The sequence below is a fragment of the Diorhabda sublineata genome, chromosome 3 (assembly GCF_026230105.1).
Source record: "Diorhabda sublineata isolate icDioSubl1.1 chromosome 3, icDioSubl1.1, whole genome shotgun sequence".
Taxonomy (NCBI): Eukaryota; Metazoa; Arthropoda; class Insecta; order Coleoptera; family Chrysomelidae; genus Diorhabda; species Diorhabda sublineata.
In genome coordinates, this window is record NC_079476.1 from 6,969,881 (window position 1) to 6,984,926 (window position 15,046).

The 15,046-nt window shown below is 34.0% G+C and overlaps 1 protein-coding gene across 1 annotated transcript in view; it reads left to right on the forward strand.

Moving 5' to 3' along the window:
- The window catches only part of LOC130441348 (uncharacterized), a 99,236-nt gene that overhangs the window by 20,743 nt on the left and 63,447 nt on the right, over window positions 1-15,046 (forward strand). The window contains exon 2 of the mRNA XM_056774975.1: window positions 8,073-8,273. Coding sequence (XP_056630953.1) covers window positions 8,073-8,273 — 201 coding nt within the window. The remainder of the gene's footprint in view (window positions 1-8,072; window positions 8,274-15,046) is intronic.

Here is a 15,046-nt window from a genome sequence, read left to right on the forward strand (position 1 = left end):
AATATTAAATTTTGAATTCTGAGTTTGAAAATTTATACAAGCATTAAGACTATCCAAAAACAGCGAAATTTTTAAAATGAATTATTGTAAGTGAAATTTTATTATTGTTATACATTTATACATATTTCTTATATTGTATTTGATCATAATTTCAGTCCAAGACGGTGATTACGATGATGAAGACTTGTATTCGGAAGCTCGGAAAATATATTAATGTTTTATTTTGATAAAGACTTAACATTAGTCGAAACGTCAATTTTCATCTATCTTTTGAAAGTTATTAAAAAAACTGATCTTGAAACAGAAGAGACCTAAAATCAAGAACATTTAGAAACATAAACATATCAGGGTTGAACCGCGTTGGAATTTTAAAAATTCTCGACCTTTCGGCTCCCGCTTTGGAGCTATTATAAAGAGAAGGGTGGGAATAGGGTGGTTATTCGTTCATTGGTAAGAAGTGATTCCGTGGTCTCAATCTGCCTACTCCACGTAACGACTCACCCCTTTCTCCTGGTTGATTCCAAGGCCTCAATCTGCCTACTGCTTGGAATTTTACCGAGGAAATGAAAAGCTGAAACAAAAAAACAAAAAATAATTAAAATAAAATATAAAACTTGACACTAACACACTTACTGCTGGTCTTGAGATAATTGGGGAGCTAGTCGCCTGGACCTTGTAATTATAAGGGACCTATTGGTAGGTTTTGAGGTTTTATCGCGCGTGAGAAGTTAATCATTGGCGGGAGGGGTAATAAATGTGTGGAGATCGGCTTCTCGGGGGGCTTTAAAGGAAATGTTCTTACTGGCCGAAGTGGAATTGGAGCGAGGTGGATGAAGAAGATGTTTCCATGTTGCTGGTAAACTCTGGCTGTAGTCCCTTGTGTTCAGACAGTTTGGACGTTTCTCTATTTCGATAGCTTCTCCCGAACGGAATCTCAACGCGGTTTAACCCGTGTGTCTTCTCTACGCTTCATAATAGACCAGTCTAACATCCAATCTAGTCACTTTGACATCAATAACTTTTTCGCGCGTTTATTCAAAAATTGCGGCTTATATTTGAACCATCCTCGGAGTATTAGCATAAAGTGTGGCATTTGATGTATACAGTGAGTTAAGCAGTTAAGCAGTGGACTAACACTTAAAACAACAATACTTATTGTGATATTTCTATGTTCATTTACTACTTTAAAATAATTTTAACCTTATCAAATTATACGAGGCATATTTTTTTAAGTAAGTACCGTTTTAAAATTAAAAAAAGAAGTGCAAAGACATCGCAATAATTTTATTTTTACATGAAAGCCTGTACCTTAATCTACTTTTCTACATAATTTCCGTGAATATTGAGGCACTTGTCATAACGTGGCACCAGTTTTTGAATACCCTCCTCATAAAATTCCGCCGCCTGACTTGTTAACCACTGTATCACAACTGTTGTGACTTCGTTATCGTCTCGAAGTCGCTCACCGCCCACGTGTTTTTTCAAGTGCAAGAACAAATGGTAGTCGCTGAGCGCCAGATCAGGGCTGTAGGGAGGATGATCTAGAGTTTCCCACTGAAAAGATTTGATGGGATCTTTGGTCCGATTAGCCACATGTGGACGGGCATTGTCATGCAGCAAAACGATACCCTTACTCAACTTGCCACGTCTTTTGTTCTGGATTGCACTACGCAGATTGTTGAATGTGTCACAATAAAACGCTGCGTTGATTGTCACATTACGAGGCCGAAACTCCACTAGCAATACTCCTTTTCTGTCCCAAAAAACTGCACATGATTTTCCGGGCAGAAGTTGTTTGCTCAAATTTCACTTTTTTGGGTGATGGGTCTAAGAGATGTAGGTAACCAGCGCGCATGTACGGAATGCCGACCTTGGGGTTGCGGCGGCGGAATCGCAAAACGGTACTTACTTAAAAAATATGCCTCGTACGTTAGTGTTCAAGGCAATAGATTTCAACTTTACTCATTAGCTGATTTTTCAGTTAAATATTACAAAGTGATAATTTCTAAAATATTTTGACCAACCAGTGTGATATGGTGAAGAAAAATATTGAGCCTCATGATATATAAGAAATTGTTTATTTGGATAAAATAAAAAAATCATAGGCCTCAATAGTGAAGTGTCAAACATTCTACAGTCCATTACAAAAGTGAATGAAAAATATAATATAAGAACCGGTCTAGACTAACTAGATATCAATACATCCTCGTAAATAAATGTGGAAGAAAAATCTGATTGCTTTCTTCCTGAAATTTCAGAAATTGAGTGCAGTGTAACTCATAACCTGCTTTTGAAAAAGTGGAGAAAAATATAGATGAAGTCATATGGCGATTTTTAGTCAAACGCTAAAAAAATCAAAAATTACACAGAAAATGTTTTTATTGCATATTTCTTGGAAAAGTCACGCCAATGTCAACGGAAATAATCAACTTTATGATCCCATTACTCAATGTTGGAAACTACCATACATATAAATTTAAACATTGATATGAGTGAATTTCATAAACTTATAACCTCTATAAAACGACAACCAGAGAGCCATAAACCAAGTTGCCTAGATATTTACAAGAAATATGTGTCTTAGTTATCTTCAGAAGTAAATAATGAAGGTTTTTTTAGACATATTGCAAGAATAAATGTACCAAATTTGTCCAACCCAAGGACTACACAGCTCATTGTTGTAGGCGACCGGGGAGTAGATATATCAGCAGTTTAACGACACGACGGGTTGGAAATCTTCTACGCAGAAGGCTACATCGAAAATTATCCTAACAATAAAAAAGAGACGGCTAAAAATTTTAATGTCCAAAGGCAAGAATTTGCGGATATGCAGAAACTTCTGCACTGGAGGAGCCAGAACCCAAATCGACGCATGTCGATTTCCTCGATACCGGGGCGCATTTAACCTCAAAAATAGAAACTTTACTGTCACAATTTTTGAGTAACGAAATTACTAAATATAATAATCAATAATATAAGCAATGGTTCAAATTTCACGGTAAATATTAATTTGAGTAATTAATATCTGTTTTTCAGTTAGATCGTTAGATTACGTAACAAATATATATATATATATATATATATATATATATATATATATATATTTATAATTTTGTTTTCAACAAATTATTCTCAACTCTTTCTATTCAACCATTTAATTTACAGAATATCCTTTTCAAAATCAGTTTTACGTCATTATTTAGTCTTCTGCAAAATTTTCTATTTTTGGGTGGCAAGATGTTAAAATTAGACCGACGATATGTAATGTATAATTGAGGAAAAGTATTTTTCAATGTAGTAGTAAATAAAATATAGTATGATACTCGTACGTGAAGTACTTTTGTGCATTCTTACACAGAAGTACACTTCACGCACTTGTATAATAAATAATACATACACTGTGACTCAAAGGAGCTACTGTGTTCTCTTTTCTTTTTGTAGCACTGGCTAGCTTCATTTGCCAAAGCTTTTCATCTTTTATTTCATACGCTTTTAGGTGTAATTTTCTAGAGTTCTCAGGAGTACCTTCACTTGTCTCAACCCCTATCGATCGTACGAGTAACTAGTTTCCTTTCTTTCTATCTTCTTTTCTAGTATTTCAACTTTTGTTTTGTAACAGATTCCACAAAAGAGTTAAGTTCCTATTAAGGGTTTTTCCGCCCATACTTGAGCAAGTCTGTCTTCTATTTGATTTCCTTCCATTCCAGTAACTTAATCTGCACACCATCAGGGCTTTCGTGGCTTTAGTGATAATCTCCTTTTTATAATTGTTTCACAGATATTTACTATGTGGGTAAAATGTCCACTCAATGGCCCTCCCATCTTGAATGACTTAAGATTGAGTTTTTTCTTCCTACTGGAGGACATACAAAAATATGATTTTTTCTTAAATAAGCATGCAAATTTTAGTTCTATTCATTCATTTACATTAATTGTTATAGAAAAGTTTGAATTATCCGTAATGTTAAAAGGTACTAAGCTGGTTGACATGTAATAGGCTGCTTTCGAAAATTAAGTGGATAACGGTTCAGTTACTTGCCTAGGCTCTAAATAGCGATGTTACTGCCGATTTATATCGACCAATTGGCATTAATATTTCACTTGCTGCCGATTTTTAAAAAATCTTACTTAATTTTTGTTGTGATAAATTGTTTGTTGTAATTTTAAATGTTTGAAGTTCCTCAAGTTTTCAATACAATCGTAACCTATTTAAATGTTTTATCTGGAAATTAATTCATTAATATTCTGTACATAATTTCATTACGATGTGAATAAATTATATCGTCGTGATCCTACGTGAGGTATTATTTCGGCTTACTTGACATATTTCAAATGCTTTGTACATAATGATTATCATATTATCAAAAATAAAACTATTAGTGACTACTCTTTATGTAAACAAACAAATTATTGAAAGATGACCTCGGACGTTAAGAAAATTAAGATTACTATTTTTATATACTATTATATATTATGGGGTGAAGAAGAAATGCGGGAAAACAGGGAAATTCGTAGTAAGCTGATGTGAATTATGAATTTACAAAAAGAAACAAGTTTTACAATTTAATAAATAATAACTACTGCTCTGCTACTATCGTTGAGACTTTATGAAATGAAGCAGTAGACTTTGATCTATTAATTTTATATTCCACAGCTACATAGAACTATTTTTGGTCTATCTGTATTCCAAGTTAGAATTTTTGAAACCGTTTTACAATTTAATAAATAATAACTACTGCTCTGCTACTATCGTTGAGACTTTATGAAATGAAGTAGTAGACTGTGTTCTATTAATTTTATATTCCACAGCTAAATGTTGTATATATAAAACTATTTTTGGTCTATCTGTATTCCAAGTTGGAATTTTTGAAACCGTTGGTGATATTCATACTGAACACACTGTTAACAATACCACTACACCAACAGCCACAACTACACTGTCTGGCGCGCGTTTCGATAACCAAGTTATCATCTTCAGAGATTGAAGAATGTGTTAAATTTTAACGCAGAATTGGTTGCAGAATGTTTTCACAACAACTGGCGCTGATCAAATTGTGTAATAAGAGTTTAGTTCCTTTTCCAATACGAATACCGGCCCACGCCATTACTGTTCCTCCTTGGTAACAGCAGTAAGGCTGTCCAGATTTCCAGGTCGCCAACACACACGAATACGAGGGGTATAAGAATGAGAATCAAAGCGGGATTTATCCGTGAAGAGAATAGTTTCACCATTCTTCTCTTTTCCTCAGTTTAAGTGTTCATGTATCCATGTTAATCGTATACCGTGATTGCTCCTATTTAAAGGAAGTATCCAAAGCGGTCTCCGAGCGTAAAGGATAAACTCGTGTGATCTGTTATTCACTATTTGGCAACTCACAGGGACATTTTGTGTACAATGTAGCTCACTTGCCAACTGACATGCAGTAATTTTGCGATCTCCTACTGTCTGTAAGCTAATACGACGGTCTTATATAGAATCCTTTGTCATTGTACGTCTCTATCATCTAACATCGCCAATCCCTCGGTATCGTCTCACCAAATGACAAATAACACTGGATAGGGAATTCCGGACTTCTTTGCTATAGTTTCCACCTGCTTCATCTATCCATACTGCTTTCAATTACTCGTCGCAGCTAAAATATCATCGATCTTTCTCCACTCACTGAACCCTGAAACCTACACGCGACACTCATGTCAAATTAAGAAATGAAAAATAATGTTTACTCTCCGTATAGAATTAGATAAACATCTAACAAGCCTTCACTCCACTCATCATCTCCACTGTTTACCAATGAAAACAACAAAGAGTATGCACACAATTTCTTTGAAATATCTCTGCTAGACCTTCAGCGATAAGCAGTGGCGTGTCTTGGTGTGATTTATTTAATTCGTAAATCTCCCATTTATCGAGTAGTCACAAAAAGCTGCTGTGGATCATTCACAGAACAGAAAACATGTAAAGAAAAACTGATTTCGGTTGACAAAGCTACTCAAGAATTTATATGTAGGACAATTTATATAAGGAGAACAGGGTTGTAACATTAGTAAGTAATACAGCAAAAGGTAGCAGATTATCCAAAATACAATTATAACAGCTTAGAAACATTGCGTAAATTTTTGTCAGTATGTGGTTTTAAACACAAAAAACTGAATAAACGGATGGCAATAATCGAATCGTCAAGGTTAGTTCTATAGTGACAAGATTATTTGCGTCAAATAAAAGACTACCGAACTTCTGATAGACGAATCGGGTACAAAAAAGGCTCAGTTCACGTCTGGTACCCTGCTTAAACCAAACTCCCTTGAAGGCAGGTACATATTTCTAATCTGTTTAAGTTTTATAATTTAATATTCAGTTGCAAGTTAACGAGGTATAATAATAATTTTTTTCCAAGTTCCAAGTAGGATTACAGTTAAGTACATTTTTCTAAATAAGGGCGTATAACGCCGTCCAATTTATAATGATTCGATTACTTTTTAATGAATATTTTCTGGCATAAGATACACATATTTTTCAAAGTATTTATAAAAATAATAAATTTCTATGAATGAGGTATCTACGCTTATGGTAGATAAAAAAATTGTCGGCAAGGGTTTTTTATAATCTGCAATTGGTATTGGACGAACTACTCGTATATGTTCGCGCCCGCACTACAATCAAGCTCGCGTTGGACTCTACTTATAAATTTTTCGACTTTTCTTTGTCACTGGGGATTTGATTGGTTGGTTGCAAAATATTTTCCTTATTTAAACATTTCCTTTGCATAGTAGAAGAAAACGTAATTATCTAGATTAGGTTACACCCCTCCGATTTCATTAAAATTTTAGTATGTTATAGAGAAATTTGATATTTATATTTAGGTCGCAGAAATCATCCCTTCACATAGTTCTCAACTTTGAAGTTCCAGAAAAGAAAAATATACATAATAGTTTAGCTTTGCATGTCTTCATTACCTAATGATGACATCATGTATCATAAAATTTGCAGAGAATTTAGTCTAGTTTGTTTACATACGACTATCGTTAGTAAATCTATCAATATTTGTTTTTTTTTTCATTCTTGTTTGACCATGAAAAAGATAAAATTCTATAAATTTTTGTGTATTGCTGATTATTGATCGATATTCTATCAATAATCTTAGTAAAAATTAGTGGTTAGGTTAGGTTAGATTAGGTTAGGTTAGGTTAGGTTAGGTTAGACATGCGAAGCTAAACTATGATGTATAAATTATTATCTTTTTCTGGAACTTCAAAGTTGAAAAACTATGTGAAGGGATGATTTCCGCGCCCTAAATATAAATATCAAATTTTTCAGCATAATTTTCTCTAAAACATACTAAAATTTTAACGAAATCGGAGGAGTACAATCTAATCTAGATAATTACCGAAGATAAATGTCAGCTTTGTTTGATTTGTTCTAAGCTTCAATATTTTTGAGATTTGTTAATATTGCTTCTATCCTAGTTATGGTTGAATTTGTTTATTGCTGCATTGTATACGTGGTCATATTGCCTGGATATCTGTTTTAATTCGCTAGGCGCTGGAACGGGAGCATCGAACATAAAATTCTCCCAGTTCCAACTCGACGTGAACTTGATTGCGAGCGCGTGCGTTTGTATTTATAAATTTCACTTTGTTATCTATTTAATTTATGTTGAATACGAGCGACGGTGTCAGCGCGAGCGCGATCGACATTAATTCTATTAACCAAAATCAACCTAGACGTTGAAAATACCGATACAAACAAGAAAAAACTGCTACCAAATGTTTTCCAATACTACAAAAGCCCTCATCAACATTTTATGACTTGCCGATGAATCTCATATTTTATATTATCAACAAATAGGCATTTCAGAATAATACCAGAGCTCTTACGAAAGGTTCCCTAGATTATTTTGATTTTTTAATATAATTGTATATGTTTTTAGTTTTTCCCATGATATTTATTCGGTACCATTATTTAATATACAAGCAATCGTTGAGTGCTCTTTTAATGAAGAAATTTTAGTATTCCTTTTGCATTTTAATAGGAAAATCAAGGTATTTATACTATTTAATATTCTGTATTTCAGGACGGTCCGATTATGCCAATGAAAGAATGGGTACGAAGAATGCAACCTTTCCAGTTGTACGTGGTACTAGGATTGACAATAACTTTTTTCATAATCGAATTAATTATTAGTCATCTCACCCATGCTTTGACTCTGTTAATGGACTCTTACCACACCCTTGTTAATATAATGGCATTGGGCGGATGTATAGTAACTATCAAGGTAAGAAAAATCATAAATATAACCTAAAAAATACGTCACAGTACCTATACAAATATTATATTCTCAGATATTATAGTTGATTGATGATGTTTACCACAATATTTTTAATGGTTTTCTCTATCTCACTTTATTTATGTACGGATTAAGTTGAATGAATTGATAGAAAACTGTATTAGAACGAATTTTATTTCGGTGAGTAACGCAGGATTTTGAATTTAGTACTGTACTTATACAAGCTAATGAGCTGGTAAAAGTTCAGAATTTAAAATAAATTTAGTAGTTATTATTCTGATAAATTCACCAATACGGTGACTGACATCTTCAATCTTGATTTTTTACATACAACAATAACATATATAGGGTCTTCCAATTTCTAGATATCGTTGATTTCATGAAATGGCTACACTGTCATTTTAATAACTATTTTTATAGGATGTGTAAAGTTGAAAGTGACTGTCAAATGTCAAATTTTCATTTATCAAATTAGTCAGCTTATTCAAAATTAAACTCTAAAGAATATTATCTAGTCTTGGAGAAATGTATTACTGTGTGAAATTATTATGCACCGAAATAGCTTCACCGAAGATACAACACTGGTGTCGTCACTCGAATCTATCGCCTCAGTAAAACTGGGCTAATATCCAACATCTTGAAAACATCCTGGAGTGGGGTGGAAGCAATCTGATTGAGTTCATGCAGCAAAGAACCAGGCTGCTGTATTTACAAAAAAGGTTGGCATTGTGGCTTAGGATTTGGTCCTGCCTGAACATGCCTGAGGATGCGCAAATTCACCTATTGTGTGTTGAGGCTGGGAGTAATATGTAACATGCTATGGCATAGTCACGTGGCCGAATTGCTAAAGCAGCTTAACAAAAACTGGAAGCCTCTTTCAAAACCAAAAAGCTAGATATTTCGCAATAGTTTCTAATCTTCTACAAGGCCCAGATTCGTTTATCTTCGGAATATTGCTTGCACACTTAGAACTCGGTTCTCATGCATACCCTGAGGATATGCGACTCAGTACAGATGAGAGCAAATCGACTCATAGGTCCAGAGTTGATCAGAAACTTCGACCAGATACTACCACGTCCGATGATATTCCGAACTGTCCAACATAATACCATTACCAAGGAACACTGAACTCGCCCTAAGGTGTTAATAGCGGCAATTTATCAGGACTCTTTTCTTAAGAGAAGTGCAAATCTCGGGAGTCAGCGACCAAAGCAGGCCTTTTCCGAACACTAGAACCTACAGAACCACAACCACTTGTTTGACGAAAAAATTACTACATTGATGTGTAATTGAAATTCTAGGAAATGCAGAGAGAGTACAATTTTAAAGACAAAAATTTTAGAGAAATTCGACCGCAAAACCGATGTACCAAGGGGAGTTGTAAAGCAGCGCTTATAGTAGCCATTTCCACAACAAAAGTAGTGAATTTCACAAGTCAACGTTTCCTTATTAGCCCCGGCAAGAAATCAGAGTGTTCCTGGAAGCGTTGAGATAAAAAAAGCCAACTAATTATTTCAAAGAAGTCATACAGTTATTCGAAATTAATAGAATATTTAGTTTGGGTTTGGCTGTTGACAGTGGCGCTTAATAGTTCTTTCTTAATGCATGTTATAATTATTTCAATTTGTGTTTGGGATCCCCGCTTAGTTGATATTTTTGTATTTAGTTCTAGTGTTTTAATTCCACTATTATCAACTAGTTAAATTTGTTTAGAACAATTGCTTTTGGCGATCATTTGACGTAGACGATACAGTGTAAAATATTGTGAGGGAGAAAAATACTTTATTGTCAAAAATTGATACAATTTGTAGACAAAAGCTCGTGAAAACGAACAAACAAACGTAAAAATAAGTATAAAATTTCAATATACATAAGGAAACCACAATATAATAAAATGCCTTCAAATTATTGCGAAATGCGGGAAAAGATGATATCGATTTGATTTCAATTGGCAAGTGATTGTGCAGTTTTTTGCATTTTAAAATATTGAGCACCTAACTAATTATGAACGTGGTGTAGATAAGTAAAAGTAGTGCTCCACATTCCTAAGTGGATAGCAACGACCTATCTGAAATTAAAGAAGCATGCTTACGGATTCAAAGATGAATAAGGAAGTCAGAGTCAGAATTTTCACTCTTTTAAAGAAGTCCCTGCAGTGAACCCTGCTATTTAGACCGAGTAAATATCTAACAGCTCACTTTTGTAGTTTGAAGATTCGCTCAAATTGAGTCACACCACACGTACCCGAGAAGGAAAGGACTCAATAAGGGCATAGTAAACTGTTATGGAGATGGATAAGTTCAGTTCTTTGGAAACTGATCTCAGCGCAAAACAGGATGGACCTAATTTTCTAGATAAGGCGGCAATATGTAATTTCCATTTCAAGAAATTGTCCACAACAAGCACTAAAAATTTCACAGATTCAATGATGTCAATAGTGATGTTATTTAATAAAAAAGGCTGCAATGTATTTTTATATGGTGAAACTTTAGTTTTAGAAACGTTGAGACAAAGAAGATTAAAATTGCACCATGATTTAAGGATGATTAGATCACTAGATATGGTCAAACGAAGTGCTGTTAGATCAGGGTTTCTCCAAGAGAACTTAGTGTCGTCTGCAAATTGACATATTTTACCACAGATGTCTAGATAGGCGATGTCGTTTATAAACGGAAGAAACAAAATAGGGCCCAGGCACTTCACATTCTATTGGCTTGCAAGAGGATATCATTGTATCAACCCTTACAAGCTGACTTGTAAAAAATGTTATTCCGAGAGACAGTCGAGAATTTGGACATAAAGATTTACATGACCAACGTCAAAGAGTTATTTTGAATAATTTTGAGTGGCTAAGATTAGAACATAGAGATCAGTCAGAAAATGCTATCATGAAATTGATTGAACAATCATTTTTAATTCCTCACTCTACTATTTATCGCGTTGTATAGATAGAGGATACTTTAGATCAGTGGTCCGCAACGTTTTTTTATTCGTGGCACACCAAAAGCTTTTTCTGGTTTTCACGGTACACCAAATTTAATAGGTATAAATATAATAAAACAACACGTATACACATCAGAAAATAATACATTAATTAATATTTTAATTCGTTTTATTTTATATATTTAAGGTATTATATGTACATAACATATATAATTAATTACAAAACTACAATAATACAAAAAAATAGGCAAAAAGGGTAATTAATGTGATACTTGAGCTTGTTTCAAGGAACACAAGTATTTTATATTGGGCTCGATATTTGATAGTGCAACTCGAAGTTCTTGATCGAGATTTTTTAAGCAAGACCGCTTATCATTTTGAATTAAAACAAGTGTCGAAAAGCTTTGTTCGCATGAATATGTTGTTGAAAAGGGGATTAAAATTGAAATAGCCTGTTTTGAAATTTGAGGATATTCATTCTTAACCGAAATCCAGAAAACATCCAATGGAACTTCTCCAAAATGTAGTTTTAACGTCCCGTCGTTACTCAGTTCAATAAACTCTTCTTTAAATTTAAGAGAAAATGCATCAACAGATTTTTTTGCATTAGTTGCAAAAGGATTGCGAATCCAATCATATTCTTCACTTTTAATCGAATGAAAATAGTAGTCGAATTTATTTTCCAGTGTTGTTAAATGGGATTGGGCCAGATCGATAATTAATTGCCTATTTTCAATTATTGTATTATGAACCCTTTGAAACGTTTCTAAAGAGTTGTTACTTAGTTCATTCTGCCAAAGTTCCATTTTATTTTTGAACCATTGCAATTTGTCGGAACAGGTTAATAAGTTTTCATTCGGACCTTGCATTTTTCTATTAAGTTCATTAAGATTGTCGAAAATGTCAGCCATATATGCAAGTTTGGCGATCCAACTGTTATCTTCGAAGTGCTGGCCGAGTTCGGGCATATTTTGATTTAGTAAAAACTGATGCACTTCACAGCGAAGTTCAAACAATTTAGCCTACACTTTTCCTCGGGATAACCAACGTACTTCAGTATAAAATAATAAAGATTTATGTTCTGAACCCATTTCTTCACAAAGCATTTCGAAAATTCTTGTATTTAAAGCTCTTGATTTAATAAAATTTATAATTTTGATGCATTCATTCATAGTTTTTAAAAGTTGTTCTGGTAAATTCTTCACCATCAATACTTCCCGATGTATGCAGCAATGTGTAAATTGTATTGCCGGATTTTATTGTTTTACATAGGCAACAAAACCCTTTATGTTACCAGTCATTGCTGCGGCGCCATCAGTACAAATACTCATGCAGTTACTCCATTGTAGACTATGTATTTTGAAGAAATCATCAGTTACTCGAAAAATATCCTCTCCAGTAGTTCGTTCGGAAATTCGTATCTAACAGTGACAATATTATATTAGGTCCGTTCTAAGTCCTAAATAACGCTGTCTGCTGACTATTGAATTCTGCGCAATCACTTTTTTTCCAGGAACAGTCGATATAAACATTGTGCAGGTGGTTAGGAGCGTTTCTATTGGTTGTGATGACATTTTTAGCTAGAGCCGTATTCGCAAATTTAATCTACCACAATACAAGTTCGATTTAGTTGCTACAGCGTTTGAGCTCTTGTTGTAACATTGTATTTATGCTTGAAAATGTAAAGTTTTCAGTACGACCCAGACTACAGAGTCCATCTTCTATTTACTTCTATTGACATCCATTTCTTCTATATTGTGAATACATTATAGCAAGTGCTAAACAATTATTATTTTATTTATGGTTTTGCATTGAAATATGGTAAGTATATACAATTCGTTTTTATAAATTGTAAATTTGTATTAGAGTACATTGCATTAAAATAAATATGTTGTGTAATTTCAAGCGGCGGCACACCTGTGTTTCAGCGGCGGCACACCGGTGTGCCGTGGCACACCGGTTGCGGAGCACTGCTTTAGATTATACATTAAAACTTAATAAAGCGGAAACTGATAAAAATTGACGATGCGACTAAAGATGATATTTCAACGAATGTTATAAAAAGCCAATTCAATACCAATGGTTAAGAACAAAATGTGCACGTACCCTGATTATTACTATAAATCGTATAAGACATTGTGGTGTATTTTTTAATATAAAAAAATGATAATGAAATATTCACAAATTATTAAGACATACAGACTCAAACAAAAATTTAGTGAAATTGGACTAAATCTGGTTTGATACATACGACGTAGTTAAATATGGCTGGGATAATGATTTTAAAAATTGTGTAATGAATACTTCTTGCTCTAAAGTAAAACAAGTTATTACTCTTCATACTATCAGTAAAGATGATTTTGTACCAAACGCATTGCCTTTATCCGCTACAAACATCTCCCAATCCTATACTTATCATCACGAAGACATGACGGCGGAATTATTTGGAATGAACAACTTCTTTATATTTGTGTCTCACCACGATCCACCACGATACACATACGAGTTGTATACATCATTGCGCAAGCCTTTCCTTCGCTCTTCTGTTACTGGGACGCGTCGATAATTGCCAAAAAGGCATTACATTCGACGACTGGTAATCTTCCCAATTTAAATTGAACCATTATCATTCTTTTCAAAGGCCTGTGATTGAAGGAGGTCCAATTACAGACGACTCCCTATCTTATTATTGCTTATTCCTTTTTGAGAACATCATATAAAATTTTAATGACTCGGACTAGGCCTAACAAACCAAAACTAGAAGTTTTGAAGTCTGTCCTGATTTGTATCAGTTGTGGTTATCCAGGCATACCAAAAGCACCAAAGCCAAAGGAAAATCAATTTAAACTACCCACTTCACCAATAATATTATTTATATCTATGTGATTTATATCTATGTGATATAGTCTATTTTTCTGAAAGAGAGAGTAATAAAATGATGAAGCATTTGTAATCCATAAGCGTATTATTACTTCATTTAGTAGACATTTTTTAAGTTATACCTTTTCGTATGAAATAACATTTGTATAAATATAATATAGCGATATTGAATGTGAACTTATATTTTAATCTAATTTACCTGCTTGTAATTCCTAAAGAACTGATAAAAAAGTGCTATTCTTTAAATATTTCTTTTTTTCACAAGGTATGAAGAACATTGTGTCATGTTGTGTGTTTATATAGTTATATAATAACTATAAATAAATAAAGAATAATTTTAATATACGAGGACCTTTTTTTCAACATTCGATCGCTTCATGTAGACGCTACGCGGGCAGAAGAAAGCTGGCATGTATTGTAGGCGACTGCGAAGCTCTCGCACTGCACTCTCCGCCATTGTTGACATTCAGGCGTCAGTCGGCGTTGTGCTACAGCCACATAAACATGTCCGCCATTATTGATGCTCCTTTTCTACAGGCTGATGGCCATAGTGCTCCAGAAATCTATCGGAGAATGAGTTGTGCGTATGGGGAAAATTTTATGAGTGATGATATTGTGCGTGAATTGTGTCGAAAGATCAAAAATGGCCGTAATGATGTGCATGATGAAGGGAGCCAAGGACGCAAATCGTTTCAGATGACCTGGTTCAACGAGTTGACAAAATGGTTAAAGAAAACCGCAGATTCACCATTATTGCATTGTCTACGGAATTTCCAGAAGTTTCAAGGTCTGTTTTGTACTCTATTGTTACTGAATAGTTAGGCTACATTGGTGGCAACTTTCTTTGAAGAAGGTATTGAGAAGCTTGTCGACAGATATAACAAATGTCTCAATCTCTTCGGTGATTGTGTCGAAAAGTAGCCGTAAGTGTACCAATC